Source organism: Prunus avium, chromosome 6, assembly GCF_965620075.1.
Source record: "Prunus avium chromosome 6, drPruAviu1.hap1.1, whole genome shotgun sequence".
NCBI classification, from domain to species: Eukaryota; Viridiplantae; Streptophyta; class Magnoliopsida; order Rosales; family Rosaceae; genus Prunus; species Prunus avium.
In genome coordinates this window covers 28,918,835-28,940,359 of record NC_142289.1, presented here as the reverse complement: position 1 = coordinate 28,940,359, position 21,525 = coordinate 28,918,835, and the positions used below count along the sequence as shown (strand labels likewise).

The 21,525-nt window shown below is 37.6% G+C and overlaps 3 protein-coding genes across 3 annotated transcripts; all 3 read left to right on the top strand.

Annotated features, from left to right (window-relative positions):
- Positions 1 to 51: 51 nt before the first annotated feature.
- LOC110774475 (uncharacterized) lies at positions 52 to 1,887 on the top strand. The gene is made up of 7 exons (XM_088255314.1): positions 52 to 140; positions 405 to 479; positions 737 to 808; positions 925 to 996; positions 1,243 to 1,314; positions 1,520 to 1,588; positions 1,683 to 1,887. The coding sequence occupies exons 1-7, from the start codon at positions 130 to 132 to the stop codon at positions 1,753 to 1,755; spliced, it is 444 nt and encodes a 147-aa protein (XP_088111440.1). The 5' UTR covers positions 52 to 129; the 3' UTR covers positions 1,756 to 1,887.
- A 3,063-nt stretch (positions 1,888 to 4,950) lies between these two features.
- On the top strand, positions 4,951 to 10,979 carry LOC148293989 (putative LRR receptor-like serine/threonine-protein kinase At1g07650). Its single transcript, XM_088254676.1, has 5 exons — positions 4,951 to 4,966; positions 5,062 to 5,399; positions 5,558 to 5,753; positions 10,626 to 10,771; positions 10,875 to 10,979. The coding sequence occupies exons 1-5, from the start codon at positions 4,951 to 4,953 to the stop codon at positions 10,977 to 10,979; spliced, it is 801 nt and encodes a 266-aa protein (XP_088110802.1).
- Positions 10,906 to 12,593, top strand: LOC110747528 (putative LRR receptor-like serine/threonine-protein kinase At1g53440). Its single transcript, XM_088254675.1, has 4 exons — positions 10,906 to 11,088; positions 11,581 to 11,815; positions 11,951 to 12,101; positions 12,201 to 12,593. Exons 1-4 carry the CDS (start codon positions 11,055 to 11,057, stop codon positions 12,591 to 12,593), a joined length of 813 nt encoding a protein of 270 aa, XP_088110801.1. The 5' UTR covers positions 10,906 to 11,054.
- The last annotated feature ends 8,932 nt before the right edge of the window (positions 12,594 to 21,525 follow it).

The window sequence follows — 21,525 nt, the reverse complement described above, 5'->3', positions numbered from 1 at the left end:
AAAACAAGGAGAAAATTTTGGTACTTAAATCTCTACTGGGATTACGTTGTTTTGCTCTCATGTTGTGGAAGTTGGGCGACATCCAATGATCTCACTGGGGAATTCCCGGATTATGCCAATCTTACTCAGATGAGCATATTGTAAGTGTTTCTCATTTAATAATGTTAGAGTCACCAAATTTGCTTACCAAATGATATGTGGATGCACATCTTTAGTATTTTGTTGGAAATAAATGGGGTCAATAGTGGACCCAGATTTGAATAAATGAAACACAGCCACGTCATTTGAGGAAAAAAAATTTGGTGACTGTAGCAGGATTTTTCTTTATTTAATGTTCTTGATGCCCGCAATCTACAGTAAGGTGAATTTATTAATTTTTGAGAGAGCCTAATTGGCCAATGCAGTTCAATATCTGGCAACTATATGTCTGGTCGCTTTCCAGCTGACTTCATCCGAAAATGCACCCAACTATATTCACTGTAAGTTTTCCTTTACGTTACTGCATGCAATTTGTATCATGTAAATCTTTGGGAATATAATTCCAAGAGCTATTCTACATATTAAGCTTCTCAAATATGAGGTGCTGATCATGCCTACAACAAAATGAATTGTCTGTAGCTTGTTATCTCATAGAGACATTGACAGTTAAATTTTTTTTGTGCTAGAGTTAAAACAAAATGAATTGTCAAAATTGATATGTACATCTGAATTTAATATTACTCTGCACTGCTCACAGGTCAATTTTGGGAAACAATTTTGAAGGGAGTCTACCTGCAGAACTTTTTAATTACTCCAGTCTTGGGGTTTTGTAAGTACATCGTCCCCTTCTGTTTCATTAACCCACTTTTTCAGAAAAAAGGAAAAAGAAAAAAGAAAAATCAGCAGCTCTGTTTTCGTGATGAATTTTTTGTGTCCATTTTGCAGAATGATCAGTAACGTAGCAAACTCTGGTTTCCAATTCCCACGATTTGCAAACCTGAGCAATATATACACTCTGTAAATGGTTTTTATTGCATGTCGCACACATCTATTCAATTTTTAAGAGATTTAATACAAAAACATGTACAGGGCAAAGAGTTGAATTAATTCATGTTCACTGGCCAGATTTAAACTTTTAACAAGCTTTATTATGCTCTGCAAGAGTCTTTGTGCATAATTTCTTATGCAGTCAGCATCACTAGATGTAAACATCTCATGTTCATGATTTATCCACTCACTCACCTCTTCTCATGGTTTCTATAGGATATTAAGGAACTGTTCCATCACCGGTGAAATCCCTGAATACATTGGTAAAATGTCAAATTTAAAATACTTGTGAGTCTCTCTCTCTCTCTCTCTCTCTCTCTCTCTCTCTCTCTCTCTCTCTCTCTCTCTCTCTCTCTCTAGAGTAATGGTTTATGTTTATGCTTTTTACTGATTTGTTTCAATTCCAGCTTTTGAATGTACTTTGATACAATTCATCTCACAGACTAGTTAACTAAGTTCCCAAGTTGTTAATGCCTCTATGTATTCTTAACAGGGATTTGAGCTTTAACAATTTAACCGGACGAATCCCACAATCCATGAAAGGTTTAAATTTAACTCACTTGTAAGTGAATGAAATTCGTGTGTTTTTGCTACACAAAAGACAACCGAACTCTTGTTGATGTTAGTATTCTATTATTAACTTTCTCTCTCCTCAGGTCCTTGGCAAAAAATAAACTTAATGACACAATCCCTGCTTGGGTCCTTGATGCAGTCATGACTAGATTGTAAGCTTCTATATTCAAATTCTTAAACTATGTACAGCTATTTTTATCTTCATGCATTGGCTGTCAAGTAAGTCCGAAAGCTTAGTATCTTGATAATTGATCTTTATTTCTTAAACAATGATTGTCCGAAAGCTATAATTTCCTTTAACACCTTTGGGATTAAAGTAAGACCAGTTTAAAGATGTTTATGACTCAAGTTCACTAAGTGGAACTTTAACTTTTGAGATTTCTTAGAATTAGGATCGTTGCTTTTTGAACGTACAATTGATGTCAATCTGGTTGTTTACATGCGGTAGTAAACCTTGCGTGCCCATATGATATATGAAAGAACAACAGCCTAGCAATTAAAAGGAAACTATTTAGGAATTGTTTGGTAGCATCGTAGTTTCTTAAAGCCATTTGTGCACTTGATTAAGACCAAAAGGGCGCTGTTTGAATTCTGAGTTAATTTCAAGCTGATATTTGAGTGTCTTCTTAACTTGAATTATATCAATGCAATGAATAGTTATTGTGATATGAATAATTAATTAATTATATGGAAAATAAAAATCCTTATCTAAGCCAACATCATTTTCTAGGAGCGTATTATGTTCCCACATTATTCCATCAGCTATGAAATTTGACTATATGTCTTTTCAGGGATCTGTCGTACAATAACTTTTCCGAAGTTAGCTTCGTAGTGCCAGACGATAAGCGAGATCATCTGTAAGAATTGGCATTAATTTTCTTTTTCTATTGTTACCAATCTAGTTGCATGTGGAATTATGATGAGATCCTTTTCCTTTCAGGAACTTGTTTGTCTGCTGCCGCAGTTCAACCAATAATCCAGATAAACCATTTGTGTATGTTAATATTTTATCTGTTCTAGTATGTTAATATTTTAAATAAAGCGAGCCATTTCTTACAAATTCGTTGGTTATTCAGGGATCCAAGGAAAAACATGGATGGGCATTGTCTTGGACGAAAATCTAAACGTGAGTTTGGTTGGTTCTTCAGACATGTATACAACATTGTCCTGGCTTCTTCTGAGCCCTTCATTAATAAAAAAATCTTTGCTGAGTAATGCTCTGACCAAGAAGTCTGCTGTATTATGTTGTTAGACTATCGATTGAAAATTGGCAATAGAATATGATCGTTACATACTTCAACAATAGTTTTGACGCGTATATAAGCGAAGTAACTCTTTTGTACTTTATTTTATCTAATCTAATCCCTTTCTGACTAACAATATTGTTTCTTGCAGAGCGTTCCTTGTTTATAAACTGCGGTGGTGAGAGACAGGGGCGGAGCCATAGCCAGGCCTGCCATGGCCCTGGCCCCCCCATTTAATTTTTAATCTATTGTAATATATTATAAAATATATGTTATAGCAATACAATTACTGTAATTAGATTAGTGATGGCCCTCCCAATTGAAGATAAAAAATCTATGTGGAAGTGATTTTGAAATTTTGGCTCCTCCATGCTAAGAATCCTAGCTCCGCCACTGGTGAGAGTGAAAGAATGTAGAAAGCTGTATATTGTATTGATACCTTGAGATCGTAATGTACAAGATTTATACAGAATGAAAGTTCTATTCTAAGTAAACATGGAATCTATTCTAAGTATGTAAATCACAATAGCTGTAATGACCGTGAACTTAGCTAATTACTAAGATTGAGGTAATCACAACAGTTGACCAATTTCTTTCCTTTAACACTCCCCCTCAAGTTGGAGTGTGAATGTCAATTACACCCAACTTGCCAAGATGGGATTGGAACAAGGGGGCAGGTAGTGGCTTAGTAAAAATATCTGCAACTTGATGTTTGGTTTGCACATGAACTGTCTTGATCTCCCCATTTTGAATTCTCTCACGAACGGTATGGCAATCCAATTCAATGTGCTTGGTCCGTTCATGATACACTAGGTTGGCTGCAATGTAGAGCGCTGCTTTGTTGTCACAGAGTAAGGTGGCTGGTTGGTTGTGTTCCACTTGTAAGTCCCGTAAGAGATATCGCAACCAAGTGAGTTCACAAGTGGTGGCTGCCATTGGATTTGACGTGGGGCCCTGGGGTTGGATCCTTTTCAGCAGTGTAAGCAGCCCGTTTGTTTTTGGGCTTGACATTCTTCCCATGGAGTTTGTGGCCCACAGGAAATCCATTAAGGAAAAAGCAGTTGTCAATTGTGTGGGTGTCTCCATCACAATAAGAACATTTCAGAGACTTCCTGAAGTTGGAGCTGTGTTTTCCGTCCCCAGCACCAGAGGGTTTCGCCGCTGCTGTCGAGTTGCCTAGATTGGTGCCGCCCTTGGTGTTCGCAGAACGTATGATTTGCATGGCATGGGATCCGGTCTGTCGATTTGCCACGTCCAGCTGCCTTTCGTGTTGGAGGATCAAGCCATGGACACGACGTGTGTCTGGGATCGGTGACATCATCAGAATTGACCCACGCACAGTTGAATAAGGTTCGTTCAGACCCATTAAAAATTGCATGACTCTCTCCTTCTCTTCTCTGGAAGCACGTGTTGTGGAACCTTCGCAAGTGCAGATGATGGGTTCATGATATGAATCCAATTCATCCCATAAGGCCTTGAGTTTGGTGTAATACTCTGAAATCGAAAGATGGCCTTGTCGATGTTCGGCAATTTCTTGACGGATTTGGTAAATTCGGGAGTCGTTGCTTTGTGAGAACCGATCTTTAAGATCATTCCACACCATGGATGCGCTGGTGCAGTAAAGTACACTGCTTGCGATGTCGGGATGTAGTGAGTGCAAAATCCAGGATAACACCATATCGTTGCATCTCTGCCAAATGGAGAATTTGGCATCAGTTTTTGCTGGGGCTTTGATAGTCCCGTCAATGAATCCTAGTTTGTTTTTAGCGCTCAAGGCAATTCGCATCGAGCGACTCCATTGACCATAGTCATGGCCTTCGAGAGGTTTAGAAACTAGAACCAGACCGGGTGAGTCGGAATGGTGTAGGGTAAGTGGATCAGACATGTTGGTTTCAGATCCGGATGAGTTTTCATCACCCATGTTGATGGGCTGTGTAGGTTGGTTGTTTGTGTGTTTGGTTTTGGTAGCGGAAGACGTGCTGGACAGAGTCACCTATGTTGGTGCTCTGATACCATGAAAGAATGTAGAAAGCTGTATATTGTATTGATACCTTGAGATCGTAATGTACAAGATTTATACAGAATGAAAGTTCTATTCTAAGTAAACATGGAATCTATTCTAAGTATGTAAATCACAATAGCTGTAATGACCGTGAACTTAGCTAATTACTAAGATTGAGGTAATCACAACAGTTGACCAATTTCTTTCCTTTAACAGAGAGAGTAAATTTTGGTGGCAAAGAATATGATGCAGATAATTCAACTTCACTCTATTATATTAGTCCATCTAAAAGCTGGGCTTATAGCATTTCTGGAGACTACTTATCACCAGAGTACAATTCTAGTAATTTCATAGAGAACCAGCTAGGCGGAATTGCTGTTCCTGAGACAGACTTATATTTAAATGCTCGGATTGCCCCTGTCTTCCTAAGTTATTATGCTTTCTGTTTAAACGAAGGCAAATACAATGTGACCCTTCGCTTTGCTGAGGAAGTATCCAAGGAGACGGAATCATATAGAAGAATAAGGAGACGGGCATTTGACATTTATATCCAGGTAATAGAGTAAGGAGACGGAATCATATAGAAGAATAAGGAGACGGGAATCATATACAATGTTATTCAGTTATTCTTATTATTTGTCACTAAATTGAGTACTGCTATATTAGAGCATGTTTTACTCTCTACCAGTGTTAAAAGAAGCATTTGTTGTAGGGAAATAGAGTGCAAACGAATTTCGAAATTAAAAAAGAGGAAAAGGGTCCAGTTACACCTCAAAACATAAATTTCCTAGCTGATGTTAACAATAGTCTATTGGAGATTTCCTTCTACTGGGCTGGAAGGGGATATGGAGATGACGACCCGCCTACTTCAAATGGACCTCTCATTTCAGCTATTGCCGTAACTCCAGGTAATTCAAAAGGTTATGACTTTAGTTTCTTCCGGTTGGTTCCAAGCTACACTTGAACCCCTTGGCTTATATGGTCATCATGTGTGTGCCCCATTAATTTACCAAAATGGTTGCAAGCAGGCAGTTTTCATTTCAGTTAATTAGTTTAATCTTGTTAGACTGCACATATACTGAATTAACTTCTTTTAAAGAAGTTTGACTTTTCTCTTGTGGTGAAAAGTTATCCCTCCTCACTACTACAAAAAACACTTTGCGCGACGAAGTTTTGGTCGCGCAAGTTCTATCGCGCAAAGATCGTAAAGAAAGGTTTTGCGCGACGAAAATTATTTTTTGTTGCGTGACGAATACTATCAACTTTGCGCGACGAAAGTTAACGTCGCGCAAATACACTTTGCACGACGAATATTAATTACTTTGCGCGACGAATATTAATTACTTTGCGCGACGAAAGTTAACGTCGCACAAATACACTTTGCGCGACGAATCCTAATGTCACGCAAATCTTTGCGCGACGAAATATTCAATTTTTTTTTAATTTTAATTTTTAAAATTTTTTAATTAAAATAAACTAGTTTAATAGTTTGCTCGACGAAATATTTTGTCGCCCAAGGTTTTTGACATTTTGTTTTATTATTTCTCTTATATCAATTTCATTATATTAATTTTTCAAATTTTTACTTTTTAAATTTAATTTAATTGTATGATTTTATTTTTTTTAATTACTTTAATTTAAATTGACATATTCAAAATAAAATTACATATGAAAAATAGTGGTCAAATTATCCAATATATATAATATTCAAAATGTACACATAAATTAACAAAGTACAATAATAAAATCTACAAGCCTATTGTGGTGGTAGTGGCGGATGATATGTTTCGATAGCGTCCAAATCCTCAACTTTAGCCATCAAAGTCTCGACGATTCCCTACAAAAAAAACAAATATTGTCAAATAACAACAAAATAACAAAAAATTGGCATAAACTCAAAACTAACTCCAAAAACACATATTAATGAAAAAAAAAAATTAAAGTTTGGAGAGAACATACCTTTTGGCAAGATTTTGAGTGAGTGAGAATGAGAGGGAGAAGTGAGTGTGAGAGAATAGAGAAGATAGTGAGAGAGAGAGATGAAAGAGTGAGTGAGAGTGAGAGATGATGAAAAGAGAGATAAGAGAGTGAGTGAGAGTGAGAGATAGTGAAGAGAGAGATGAGAGATTAAGTGAGAGGAGTGAGTGTGAGAGAAAGGGTAGGATTTGGGGAGAAGGAAAGAGAGAGGAGAGGTAAGAGTAGAAGACATTGAGAAAATGGTGGAGGTGTTATTTTGGTTTTAAAAACCGTATCACTTTGCGCGACGAAACAATATATTGGTCGCGCAAAGTCTCGAAAAAAAATTTAAAAAAAAATTCCCATTTTTGGTGCGCGCCCAAATTTTTAGGGTTTTGCGCGACTAAATTTTGGTCGCTCAAAGTTTTGCGCGACCACAATATTCCCGCTCCCATTTTGGTACCCGCCCAAATTTTTCGAGTATACTTTGCGCGACGAGCGACTATATATTGGTCCCGCAAAGTCGTAAATTTTTTTTATTCAAATTCCCATTTTTGGTACCCACCAAATTTTTAGAGTATACTTTGCGCGATGAACTACTATATATTGGTCGCACAAAGTTGGAAAAAAATTTTAAAAAAAATTTCGCATTTTTGGTACCTGCCCAAATTTTTCGGGTATACTTTGCGCGACGAATGAATATATATTAGTCCCTCAAAACTTTGCGCGACGAACTATATATACGTCCCGCAAAGTCGTAATTTTTTTTAAAAACAAATTAAAAAAAAATTCGCATTTTTGGTACCCGCCCAAATTTTTCGGGTATACTTTGCGCGATGAATGATTATATATTGGTCCCACAAACCTTTGCGCGACGAACTATATATTCATCCCGCAAAGTCGTAATTTTTTTTTTAAAAAAATTCGCATTGTTGGTACCTGCCCAAATTTTTCGGGTATACTTTGCGTGATGAACGACTAGATATTAGTCCCTCAAAACTTTGCGCGACGAACTATATATTCGTCCCACAAAGTCGTAATTTTTTTTTTTTTTAAATTCCCATTTTTGGTACTCGCCAAATTTTTAGAGTATACTTTGCGCGACGAACTACAATATATTAGTCGCGCAAAGTCGTAAATTTTTTTTTTAAATAAATTCGCATTTTTGGTACCCGCCCAAATTTTTAGAGTATACTTTGCGCGATGAATTATTATATTGGTCGTGCAAAGTATTAAAAAAATTTTAAAGCTACTAATAAATATATATACTATTCAATTTCTTAAGTGTTATACGTACAAAATAAACAAATTTAAAGCTACTCAATGATCCAACCGTCAAACTTGTTTGTTTATACTTCAAGATCATATACGCCAAAATTTGGAAAATTTAAACATTAAGAGATCAAGTAATGGGACAAAACATTTCGACGGTTATAAAAGAAAAATCAAGATTTAACGGTTATTTCAACTCTGATTTTGATGATTTTTTACAACTACACTCCTTGACCCTATATGAATACAATGACTGCATTCGATCATCAATTTAAAATATTTACACTAGTGGATACCACAAAATCTTATGCTATATTTAATGAAAGTATAAATACACTCTTAATTGTTAGTGAATATATTATTTTGATGGCATACACATTCTATGAAACTAGTTTCAGCGATCCAACCATCAAACTTGTTTGTTTACACATCGAGATCATATATGCCAAAAATCGGGAAATTCTTTTTTTCAGAGATCAAGTAACGGGACAAAACATTTTGATGGTTATAAATGAAAAATCAAGATTTAACGGTTATTGCAACTCTGATTTTGATGATTTTTTTACAGCTACACTCCTTGACCCTATATGAATACAATGACTGCATTCGATTGTCAATTTAAAATATTTACACTAGTGGATACCACAAAATCTTATGTTATATTTAATAAAAGTATAAATAAACTCTTAATTGTTAGTGAATATATTGTTTTGATGGCATACGCATTCTACGAAACTAGTTTCAACGATCCAACCATCAAACTTGTTTGTTTACACTTCGAGATCATATACACCAAAAATCGGAAAAAATAAACATTCAGAGATTAAGTAATAGGACAAAAATTTTCAACGGTTATAAACGAAAAATCACGATTTAACGGTTATTTCAACTCTGATTTTGATGATTTTTTATAGCTACACTCCTTGACCCTATATGAATACAATGACTGCATTCGATCGTCAATTTAAAATATTTACACTAGTGGATACCACAAAATCTTATGTTATATTTAATGAAAGTATAAATAAACTCTTAATTGTTAGTGAATATATTGTTTTGATGGCATATGTATTCTATGAAACTAGTTTCAACGATCCAACCGTCAAACTTGTTTGTTTATATTTTGAGATCGTATACCCTAAAAATCGGAAAAAATAAACATTCAGAGATCACGTAATGGGACAAAACTTTTCGATGGTTATAAACAAAAATCATGATTTAACGGTTATTTTAACTCCGATTTTGATGATTTTTTACAGCTACACTCCTTGAACCTATATGAATACAATGACTCAATTTGATATTCAATTTAAAATATTTACACTAGTGGATACCACAAAATCTTATGTTGTATTTAATGAAAGTATAAATAAACTCTTAATTGTTAGTGAATATATTGTTTTGATGGCATACGCATTCTACGAAACTAGTTTCAAAGATCCAACCGTCAAACTTGTTTGTTTATACTTCAAGATCATATACGCCAAAATTCGGAAAAAATAAACAATCAGAGATCAAGTAATAGGACAAAACTTTTCGACGGTTATAAACGAAAAATCACGATTTAACGGTTATTTCAATTTCGATTTTGATGATTTTTTATAGCTACACTCCTTGACCCTATATGAATACAATGACCCAATTTGATCGTCAATTTAAAATATAATACATTAAAAATATTATATTTTTCTAACAAAATAATTTTTTTAATTAATTAATTTTTATTTTTGTAAAGACTTTGCGAGACGAAGTTTAGACATTCGTCGCGCAAAGTCATGCAAAGATTTTTATAAATTTTTATTTTTATTTTATTTTTGTAAAGACTTTGCGAGACGAAACACACTTCGTCGCGCAAGACTTTGTGCACCGAATTTTATTGTTTCGTCGCGCAAAGTCATGCAAAGATTTTTACGAATAATTTTTTATTTTCTTTATTTTTGTAAAGACTTTACGAGACGAACCACACTTCGTCGCGCAAGACTTTGTGCACCGAATTTTATTGTTTCGTCGCGCAAAGTCATCCAAAGATTTTTAAAAATAATTTTTTATTTTGTTTATTTTTGTAAAGACATTATGAGACGAACCACACTTCGTCGCGCAAGACTTTGTGCACCGAATTTTATTGTTTCGTCGCGCAAAGTTATTTTGAGTGACAATGTTTTGTCGTCGCGCAAAGGTTTGTCGCGCAAAATGGCTTTGTGCGACGATTTGTGTTTCGTTGCGCAAAATTTAGTCGCGTAAGACTTTGAGCGACGAAGTTTAATTTTCGTCGCGCAAAGTCACTTTGAGCGACGAATTGTGTTTCGTCGCGCAAAATTTGGTCGCGCAAGGGGTTTTTTTTACTAGTGCCTTTAGAAGTTCCCCAACGCTATGCATTGTGGCGAAAATTGAAGAAAGCATTGATTATTACTCTACCTTCAAGTGTAGTCGTTCTATTGCTTCTATTAGCTTTCATGTGGAAAATGGGCTGGCTGGGGAAAAGAGAGTTGAGAGGTGAGTGAAGCTACAACTATACTGCAACATGCCCTTTTTTAAGAATTCTTATTTCCCAGTTAACATGTCATCTTTGATTCTTCCCGGAACAGAAATACAGATAGGTCAAGATAAACATGTTACCCTTCAAGAATTAATAGGTGCAACTCGAAAGTTTAGCAGCAAAATGGAGATCGGTAGAGGGCATTTTGGAAGGGTTTATAAGGTATACTTTTACATTGTGAACTTAATGTGTGGTTTATAAGGTATCTTTTCACTGTTGCAATTTTTGCTCAGATATATAACATTAGTCTATTGTGTTGATGCAGGCTGAACTGGAAGGTGGTCAAACTACTGTAGCTGTTAAAAGACTTTCTACTCACTCAAAAGAAAAAATTGAGGAATTATTAAATGAATTCTATACCTTAAAGTAATTGAGGCATGAGAACCTTGTTCAATTGTTGGATGCTTATTTTGGAGAAGGGTTACATTTGCTCATCTATGAATATATGCCAAACCTGTCCATTGCAGACGCTTTTTTTGGTAATTCATCTTTTCTCCTCCCTTTTCTAATTCTTCAAGCACAACATCAAATTGTTTTATTCTATATTCTAGGAGCAGTATACTTCCTCCTTTTGTGTACAAAATAGAGATACTTACATTCATTTTAGCTTAGCCAACATTTTCCTCTTCATACCGTGTAGTGCTTTTATATTGAGAAATAAAACCCAGTACTCACTCGTCATTGAAATACCATCGAAATACCATTAGGTGACGCATACCAGATGTTGCCTTTTGAGAAAACTTTCCATGACCCTCCATTCGATGACGCATGTTACGACGCTTACCCCGCGTCATTAAATGCCTTCCATGACACAAATCAAGTGTCATGAAAGGGTTTTTCTGTTGTAGTGACTTGTGTTTTCTGTTCTGATACAGTGTTTATGACAAAAATAAAGTCGTTTACGGTTTAGACTAAACTGGAGGAATATATGCATAGAATGCTAAAGTGGTCATCATTCATGTGACTTGCAGGCTCGAAGTCCAGATTGAAGTTTAATTGGGAAAATAGATTTAACATTTGCCTGGGAATAGCGAGGGGTTTAGATCATCTTCATGAGCACCCTAGACTCAAGATGGTTCATAGGGATATCAAAGCTGAAAATATCCTCCTTGATGGCGCTCTTAATGCTAAGATCTCGGACTTTGGAATGGCAAGCCTGTATACAGAAGAAGAACAACTTATGATCATCAAAGTGGAAGCACCAAAGTAAGTGTACAAAAAACAAATACCTTTCGCTTTCTGAAATACTGTATAAAATAATACCATGAAATTCAACTCATACTATGACGGGTGCATTATGCAAATATAATTTGAATTTATGCTTTATTGTCGTTGACGCAGCGGATATATGGCACCTGAGTATGCAGTTCAAGGATTTGTAACAAGCAAAGTTGATGTTTACAGTTTTGGGGTGGTTATACTCGAAATTGTTAGTGGGAAGAAAAATGCAGGATACAAATTTAACCATGAGAGTGAGTATCTCTTGGACATGGTAAGTAAAACTGACAAGACGTATGGTGTTTTTTAATTTCTCCTACTTGAAAGTGAACATGCACACTTTGAATTCTAAACCCTCATCATTTTACTGCAGGCTTATGTTGCATATAAAAATGGAAGCCTCGTGGACTTGGTGGATAAAAATTTGTCCGGCATTTATGATGCAAAACAAGCCATCACCATCTTAACCTTGGCTGTGATGTGCACGAGTATATCTCCTACTCTAAGGCCAAGAATGGCAGATGTTGTAAGTATTCTTGTTGGTGAGAAAACCTTTGAGCAGATTAATCCGCCTGCTGTGGATGATCATCAGCTTAATGTAGCCATGGCTCATGGCGAATGTACCAAAGCTGATTCTTCTAGTTCAACAGACGTGACCTCAAGGGCATCAACTTCAACTAAATTAATCAAGGGGATAGATGAAACACAAAAGTCTTCTGCAGAAACCAGTCTCAAAATATTGGAAGAGAGTCTGGCCTCGCATTAAACATGCATCCTATTTGGATTGTGTGAGAGAAGTGTTGATTATTGGCTCAAAATTGCACCCACGTGTGTTGATAGTTTCTTCATGATGGCTGCCACACTAGCCATCACATGGCCAAAGGAAGACTTGTGTCAGCCGACCAAATATTGTGGGAGGTTGCTGTAAGTGGGGGCAGCAGCTTTGCAGGTGAATAACATCTTTGCAGCACCTTTGCAGAGAAACATTGAGCTTTGCAGCTGCAGAAGAATATTGACAGCTACAACTTGCCTTTGGACAACAGCATATGGGAGCTCGTGGGAGACAAAAGCCATGCAAACTTGGTTGGCTTTCTGACTTCATAGTTGGCTTCATAATTTGTCTAGCTGGTCTTCACTCGTTGGCTTCTCAATAAATAGAGAAGCATTGCAGCAGCTGAAGAAAGGGAGTAGTAGAGCTGCAGAGAGAGAAGTTGGCAGAGAGAAAGAAAAATAAAGAGTTGGGCAGCAAACATTTGTTGTTGTTGTTGGTTATTTTTTCTTTTCTCTAAAATTGTACTCAATTTGTATTCTCCTTATATTCTTGAGTGTGTGAGCTTGGGTATATTTGGGGCTTGGGTTTCTGAGTGTTAAACACTATTGTATTCTCTCATTCGATTATAGTGAATACTCCGTCGTCTCCAAACTGGATGTAGGCATTGCCGAACCAGTATAAATCTTGGTGTTCTTGTTGGTGTTGTTTGTGTTCATTTTATCTCCTGCTAGTTGTGTTTATTTTCACTCGCACTTGGTTGACGCTTCCGCACAACAAGTGGTATCAGAGCTCCAGTTTTCGACTGGGGAAATTGGCATGCTACAGTAGCTGTGAATAGTGATTTGCTACAGTAGCCGTGAATAGTGCCGGGTGGATTTGATGGCTGGAGATAAAGATGAATCTGTGAAGGAGAAGGAGTCGGCATCGTCTTCGTCAGCACCTACATCAAGTAGACATCCAATCGCCACTACAAGGTTAGAGGTTGAGAAATTCAATGGCTCTAATAGTTTTGGTATGTGGCAATGTGAAGTTATGGATGTGTTGTATCAACAAGAATTGGATATAGTTCTGGAGGATAAACCAGAAGATATTGATAACAAGCAGTGGACGCGAATTAATCTTCATGCTTGTGCCACTATTCGATCGTTCCTTGATAAGGAGTTGAAATACCCATATATGAAGGAAACTTCTGCTAAGGAGTTTTGGACGAAATTGGAGGAGAAGTATATGACCAAGAGTGCAGAAAATCGGCTCTTCTTGAAGAAGCGACTCTTCCGATTTCAGTATCGTCCAGGTATTTCTATGCATGAACACCTCAATGATTATAATAAAATACTTGCTGATTTAGCAAACCTTGATGTGAAAATTCCTGACGAGGATAAGGCACTATGTTTGTTAAATTCATTGCCTGATGATTATGATCATTTGACAACTACTTTGTTGTATGGAAAATCCGAGGTGAAACTTGAGGAGGTGTCTGCGGCATTGGTGAATCATGAGTGTCGTAAAAGGGATCAGAAGACTCACAATTCACAAACCGAGGCACTTGTTGCAAGAGGTCGAACAGAGGAAAGAAAATCTGGGGAGTGGGGAAAATCTCGTTCAAAGTCACGAGGGAAGTTTCCTGCTAAAGATGAATGTGCCTTTTGTCGCCAAAAGGGTCATTGGAAGAAAGACTGCCCCAAATTGAAGAACAAAGAGAAGGAGAAAGCGGGTTCTGAAGCAAATGTTGCAAAATCTGGAGATGATGATTTCGAGTTTGCTTTGGCTAGTTCATCTGCTGATGGTCACTCCGAGGAGTGGATTTTGGATTCAAGTTGCACCTATCATATGTGTCCCATTCGGGAATGGTTTTCTAGCTTCGAGGAGCTGGATGGTGGAGTTGTTTTGATGGGCAATAATAATGCTTGCAAAACACAAGGGATAGGCAAAATCTGTTTGAAGATGCATGATGGAACAGTCAGAGAATTGAGTGATGTTCGGTATGTACCGGATATGAAGAAAAATCTTATCTCATTGGGCGCTTTGGAATCCAAGGGTCTCAAGATCACCATGGAGGGTGGAGTTCTTAAAGCTGTGTACGGGGCACTGGTGGTGATGAAAGGTACAAGACGAAATAACTTGTATTTCTTGCAGGGGAGTACAATTATTGGTAGAGCAGCTGTCACCGAAGCTGCTGACGCAGATAGCACAGACACCACGAGGTTATGGCATATGCGTCTTGGGCATGCTGGGGAAAAAGCGTTGCAAGGATTGATGAAGCAAGGCTTATTGAAAGGTGCAAAGGCATGCAAATTGGAATTCTGTGAACACTGTGTGTTGGGTAAGCAAACTAGAGTAAATTTTGGCACCGCTATTCACAACACTAAAGGCATTCTTGATTATGTTCACACTGATGTTTGGGGACCTTCCAAGAATGCATCTTGGGGAGGTAGCCATTATTTTGTCTCCTTTGTTGATGACTTCTCTAGAAGAATATGGGTGTACACCATGAAGCGTAAAGATGAAGTCTTGAAGATATTCCTGAAGTGGAAAAAGATGATTGAAACGCAAAGCGGTCGAAAGATCAAGACTCTCAGATCAGATAATGGAGGTGAATATAAGTCTGATCCTTTCTTGAAAGTTTGTCAAGATGAGGGTATTGTGAGGCACTTCACGGTTAGGGAGACACCGCAACAGAATGGGGTGGCGGAGCGCATGAACCGTACTTTGCTTGAGAAAGTTCGGTGTATGTTGTCTAATGCTGGTTTAGGCATGGCGTTTTGGGCTGAGGCGATTACTTATGCAAGCCATCTCATTAATCGGTTGCCGGCTGCTGCGAACGAGGGCAAAACGCCCATGGAGGTATGGTCTGGTAAACCTTGTACTGATTACAAGTTTTTACACATATTTGGTTGTCCTGCTTACTACCATGTCAAGGAAAGCAAGTTGGATCCAAGAGCAAAGAAAGCTCTATTTATGGGCTTTAGCACTGGCGTGAAGGGATACCGACTTTGGTGTCCAGATGAGAAGAAATTTGTTGTAAGCAGAGATGTGACTTTTGATGAGGCTGCTATGGTTAATCAGAACAAGCATGAAGGTGAAACTGAAGCGACCAAGACCATGAGTAGTTCAAAGCAGGTGGAGTTACTGAAGACTCCAGTTGTTCCAGTAAGGTCTGATGTTACAAACACTAGTCCTACAGTTGATTCTGATGATGAGGACGAGGATGATGAAGAGGAGGCACCTACCCAAGAGCCTCCACAGCAACAGGATTTTATTGCAATCAGAAGACAGAGAAGGGAAATTCGGAAGCCCGCTCGGTTTACTGATATTGTGGCATATGCACTTCCCGTTATTGAAGATGATATTCCATCCGCCTACAAAGAAGCTGTCAGAAGTTCAGAGAACGTGGAGTGGAAGAAATCTATGGATGAGGAGATGAAATCTCTTCATAAAAATGAGACTTGGAAGCTGGTTCAGTTACCAAAGGGGAAGAAAGCAATTGGTTGTAAATGGGTGTATGCCAAGAAGATGGAATCTTTGGGAAAACACAATGTAAGATCCAAAGCCAGATTGGTAGCTGATCGGTTCATAATTGTATATCATTTTGTACCCTTCTAGCTTATGATTTGGTTATGTTTTTGAGTTAAACTTGTGCTTTTAATCCTTTTTGTGTTTATCTTTCAGTTCATTGAGCTTTAGGTAATAATGATGGCTTTGGATAGTAAATGATGCAATCCATGCATGTTAGGGCCTAATTTGGATGAATGGATGAAGAGCTTAAAGACAAACTCAATTTTGGCTACAGTTCCCTGCCAGCCCAGTTTCGTAGGTCATATTGCAAGCTTTGTTTCAGCAACCTACATAGCTCGGATGAGGCCACATTCTTCATGAAAGTTGTTCCAATGGGTGTATACTAGAACATAGCAGAAATTCAGCCCCATTGGATAATTGTGGAGTCTGTTACCTAGCAAACACAGAGCCATGCTCAGAATGGATTTTATCAGCGCGCAAAATGAGTTAGCAATTTGTTTTGGCCTTAACTTCCTCCTCCGACCTTGGATTGGCCCAAATGATATATGGATGGAAAGAAGACATTCTGAACTTCAAGTTTGAGTGCTTAAAGTCTTAATTTGCTTAAGGGAAGCCCAATTCGTAAGCCCTTGAAGTTGCTGGTCATGCTGACCTCAGGATGAGCTATTATTTCTGGTTGGAAGCTTGGTCATGGTGACATGAAGATGAGCTAGGGCTGCTGGTGGGATTTATTAGTGAAGTGCATCAACCATTTCAGATTTTATAAAACAAGTGTTGTATGCATTAGCCATACTTAATTCAGATTTTCAGCTTCCTTAGGCCTATATATAGTGAGGTTTCCCAAGCTTGTAAACACACCCCAAGGGGGGGAGCTCTCAAACACTTCTCTAGAGCTCCCTTCCCTTCTCTCCCTCAAATTCTCTTAATTTTGCTTTCTAGTTCTCAATTCTAGCTTTCCTTTTGCTTCTTAGTTGTAATTTATTTTTCTTTGTTATGTAAATTCTTTTCTTAAGTTTTCAAGTTGAATTAGTTTCCAAGTTTCAATTATGGTTTTTGTTCTTATTCATTATGCTTATAAGTTAATATGCTAGTTTGAATGATTGATCACCATTTAGGCTTGCATGTTAGCTATCTTGGTTTGAATTAAGAGTATACACCATGCTTTAATTCGAATTGAACTATGAATAGGAAGAGTATGTATGGACATTCGACAACAGGGATTAGATACATACTTGGTTGTTTAAAATGTTCTTCTATGCTTAATGGGTTCCTAATGCTTAATTTTAGGTTAGACAACAAATGATCAAATTAGGGAATTAGGAACACAAGGTTATGACCACACACCATGGCTTAATCATACTTTAGCTAGAATCAATCCATTAATCTAAATTGAACTTGGGAACTTATTTGCTTGAGTTACTTATTTCTTTCTTCCTTGTTTTATGTTCTTTGTTTTTGTTTCTATTTTGTGTAGGGAAAATGAATTGAATCATTCAATCACCAATCCTCGTGGGATCGACCTCGCACTTACATATGCTATACTACCAAACGGCTCGTGCACTTGCGAGTATCACAAGTTGAGGATGCAACTGAATCCATTTTGGTGCAGCTGAATCTACGCAACAAGTTTTTGGCGCCGTTGCCGGGGATTGGCAACATAGTTTGGTTCTATTTCTTTTCCCTACTTGTTTTATTTTTATTTTTCATTTTCATGTTTTTCTAGACAATTTCAAGTTTTAAAGTTAATGACGTTAATGGACAAGTTGTGTTTGTAGTCCAACAGAAAAGGACAATTGCCCAACAAGCAAGAGAACTGGGTTTAAGTCCCAGCTTACACAACCCATTGGTGCTTGTTGCTTTGAAGCATGGAATTGGATGTGTGTTGATTTTCCTTTTCATTTTAGTTTTTATTTCCTAATCCTTTTAATTCCATTTCAAGTTTGTGTGTTTGTTTTAGCAATTTATGATAGCTTAATAAAAATGGAGAGAGATGGCAACCTCAATCATAAGAATGGGAAGTGTGGAGCAATGGGAGAAGTTGCGACCTCCAAGTGCATCACGCTCGACCTAATCACTTCAAGGGGGAGCATTTCAATCCTTTCTCTTCTTTGAATTCTGTTTATTTTCGTAGTTGTTTTTGCCTTTTGGTCCGCGTTGAGTTCTTTGTTTTTCTATGCTGAAACCAACCATATAAAGAACGTAAAATTTGGACTTACGGTTGGAAAGTTATAGCCTAAAAACTGAACATAGGTCGAAGCTGAAAAACATAGAAACGAATCTGTCCAAATGGTGATAAAAGGGTGATAGAAAGTGCTGTTTTTTTTTTTTTTTTTTTTTTTTTTTTCCTTTGATTTCTTGGTTTGTTTCTTTTAGTACAATAATTTATATCGTTTGTTTGAGTTTGTTTAGAGTACTTAGTTCATTTTCGTTTATGGTTTGTTGTTTCATGTTATCTTAATTTGTTTTTGTTTCTTTTTCTTACGAGAATATATTTTTTAAAAAAAAATTTAAAAATAAAAAATAAAAAATAAAAAAATTATTTTTCATATGAGCTGACTTATGGTAACTCCAGTGAGCACTTCCGTTAATACAGTGTCTAGGAGTTCTTTAGGCGACACCTTCGGTGTCTAAGAAGTTTGGGTTTTAAGCGGGACCATTGTGACCCCTCCAACCTTCCCGGATCCCCTGGCTGTGTTTTCTGAGGCCCTTAACTGGTCATCCGTGAGTTGCTTGTATATTCGTGTGTTTTTAAATTAAGTTTTTTTTATTTTCTTTGTTTTCTTTTCTGTTGAGTCTTTGTTTTTGTTTTGTTTCTGTTTTTGTGTTGTTATGTTAGTTTATTTATTTATTTACGTGGTATGGTTAGTTAGTTTATTTCTGAGTGTTAAAAAACATTTTTATTTCAAACGCTGCATTAAAAACAAAAAAACAAAAAAAAACAAAAAACAAAAAACAAAAAAAAACAACAAAAAAAAAAAAACAAAAAAAAAAAAAACTTCTTCTTCTTCTTCTTCATCTTCATCATCATCATGGCTTGCCTCTATTTTCTCTTACTTGCAGAATCTGCAGCAGCTCGACATGGTCCTCATTTTTCCTCTGCAGTGCTTCCACGTGCTGATTGGCATAGTAGAGCCGCTTCTGCAAGTCCGCCACCATATCCTTCAAGGAAGCTATTTCCTCGCTCATCGCGGCACACTCCCTTGTCCTCGCCAGTAATCGCATGCCCAAATTGGTAGCGGAGACCGCGTGGAGCACAGTTAAATTGTGGGACTCCTCTACCGCTGCCTTATCAGACCTCTGTGCCACATGCAGATGATCTGTCGGAGTGAGCTTGCTGCTAATCATGCCTCCTAGCCGCACTGCTCTGTTCGACAGTGCCTCAGAAAAGTTCGGTATTGCCTCAGCAAAGTTTGAGGCCGTGCCGTGATGATATGTGGAGTTTGGGAAGACAGGAGTTGGAGGAGCCCTTGTCTGGGCATTCGGTGGTGCAAGTGAGAGCTCAAGGTTGAGATCATCAAGGTGAGTGCATGAGGATGCCATTTGTTTTGCTTCTGAATTTTTTTGATGTTTTTCCTTGAGTTTGCAGGAAGAAATGCTGGATATCATCCGCTTGCAGAGGTGTGGTTTAAATAGACATATGTTGATGAGAGAGAGCCAACACCATTTCGGATTTCCCGGGCATGCTCGACCTAATCGCTTCAAGGGGGAGCACCTTTACTTTTACTTTACTTTTCTTTTTTCCGTGTTTTCTGGTGTTTAATGTTTTTTTTCCCGTTACTTTCATTTTCTAGAGCTTTGTGTTTTTGCTTTTCCCTTTCGGCTATCATCTTTATCTTATTTTAGTTAGGGAAATGTGTTTTCTTTTCCGTTTGTTGTCTTTGTTTTATTTTAGTTGGGAAGTGTGTTTTCTTTTTCTTTTTCTTTTTCTTTCTGCAACCTTACTCTTTTATTTCCGAAACAAAATAACGAAAATACAAAAACAACAAAATTAAAAAAAAAAAAAAACAACAATAATGCAGTAGGAAATCATTTCTTCTCGGTGCTTGGTGTCTCGACCATTGGAGCTTTGAGTTTGGCCCTCTGGCTGTCCTCTTCCGGGGCTTCACGCACAGCTTCTTGGGGCTCATCACTTGAGCTCCCAAAGATCGCAATCTTAGCTTGAGCGTAACTACTCTCGCGATCTGCTTGTTTGCGTTTACCCGGTCTGTCTAGGTCCTCCAGCTGTTTTCGCATGTCGCGAGAGTACAACTCTACCATTTTTGATAGGTTTTTATTCTCGTCCCGCAATACTTCTAGCTGGTGTCGATTCACCTCCACTATCCTTGACCTCTCCCTTTTCAAGCTTTTTATAGCAGTCTGACACTCCTCAACCATACTTCGCTCCGCCGCCAACTGACCTTTCAGCACCTCTACCTCATGGGACTTCGCAAGTAGGCGATGACCCAAACTTGCGACTGTTGCTGTACTCTGCACGCTCAGTGCCAGGGCATCGCTCACGACCCGGTTGTCATCCCTTGTCCCCAGAACACGTATATCTTTAGGAGTCACTAAATTTCTAGCCACTCCAATGGCAACATCGTTGTCCAGGAGTATTGAGTCAGTTACTGTCACAGGCCCCCGTGCAGAAGCAAAGTAGGGCATCCATACTGGTGCCGCTGCTTGGCCTCGTGTCTGAGTCGGTGGAGCTAGGTTGAGATCCAACGAAAATGGGTAGTTAGAGGCCATTTGATTTCTCACTCTCTTTTCTTCTTTCTTTCTTTTCTCTTTTGTGTGTTTCTGAGTTTGCGTTTTTTTCACCCTTTCTTATAGACTTAGTCTTTGACAAACCCTAGCCATTGCAGCATCTGAGCATTTTCTGAATCTCCAGCATTCCTTGAGTCCCACAACCTTCTCGCTTTCCAACCATACCCAACTCATTTATCACGACATGTCTTTTCTGAACGGACGCGTTTAGTACAGCCTTCGCGCCTTTCCATGAGCCCGTAATTTCTGCTTGTGAAATCTGCGGCACTTCTATGCGTCGACACGTGGCTCCTGCTTTCTGCCCGTGACTATCCATGAGACGACATCAGGGACCACATTCTCTCTTTTCAGAAATCCCGCATTTGCGCTCCCAATTCACGTTTCAAATAAAATTTCAAAAAAAAAAAAAAATTTCAAAAAAAAAAAAATAAAATAAAATTGAACCGTGTGGGCTTCAGATTTCATTTTGGGTCGGTTTTTCACCTTGTTTGAGTTTCAAGGTGGGTTAATTTCATTGTGGGCTTTGGGCTTCAAAATTTTTTTGGGTTTCAGAATTGTGTGATTAGGGTTTATTGTTTCAATTTTTTTTTTTTTTTTTTTTGTTTGTGTTGTAATTTTTATTTTATAATTATTTTGTTTTTGTTTTCTTTTGTGATTTTGTGATTTT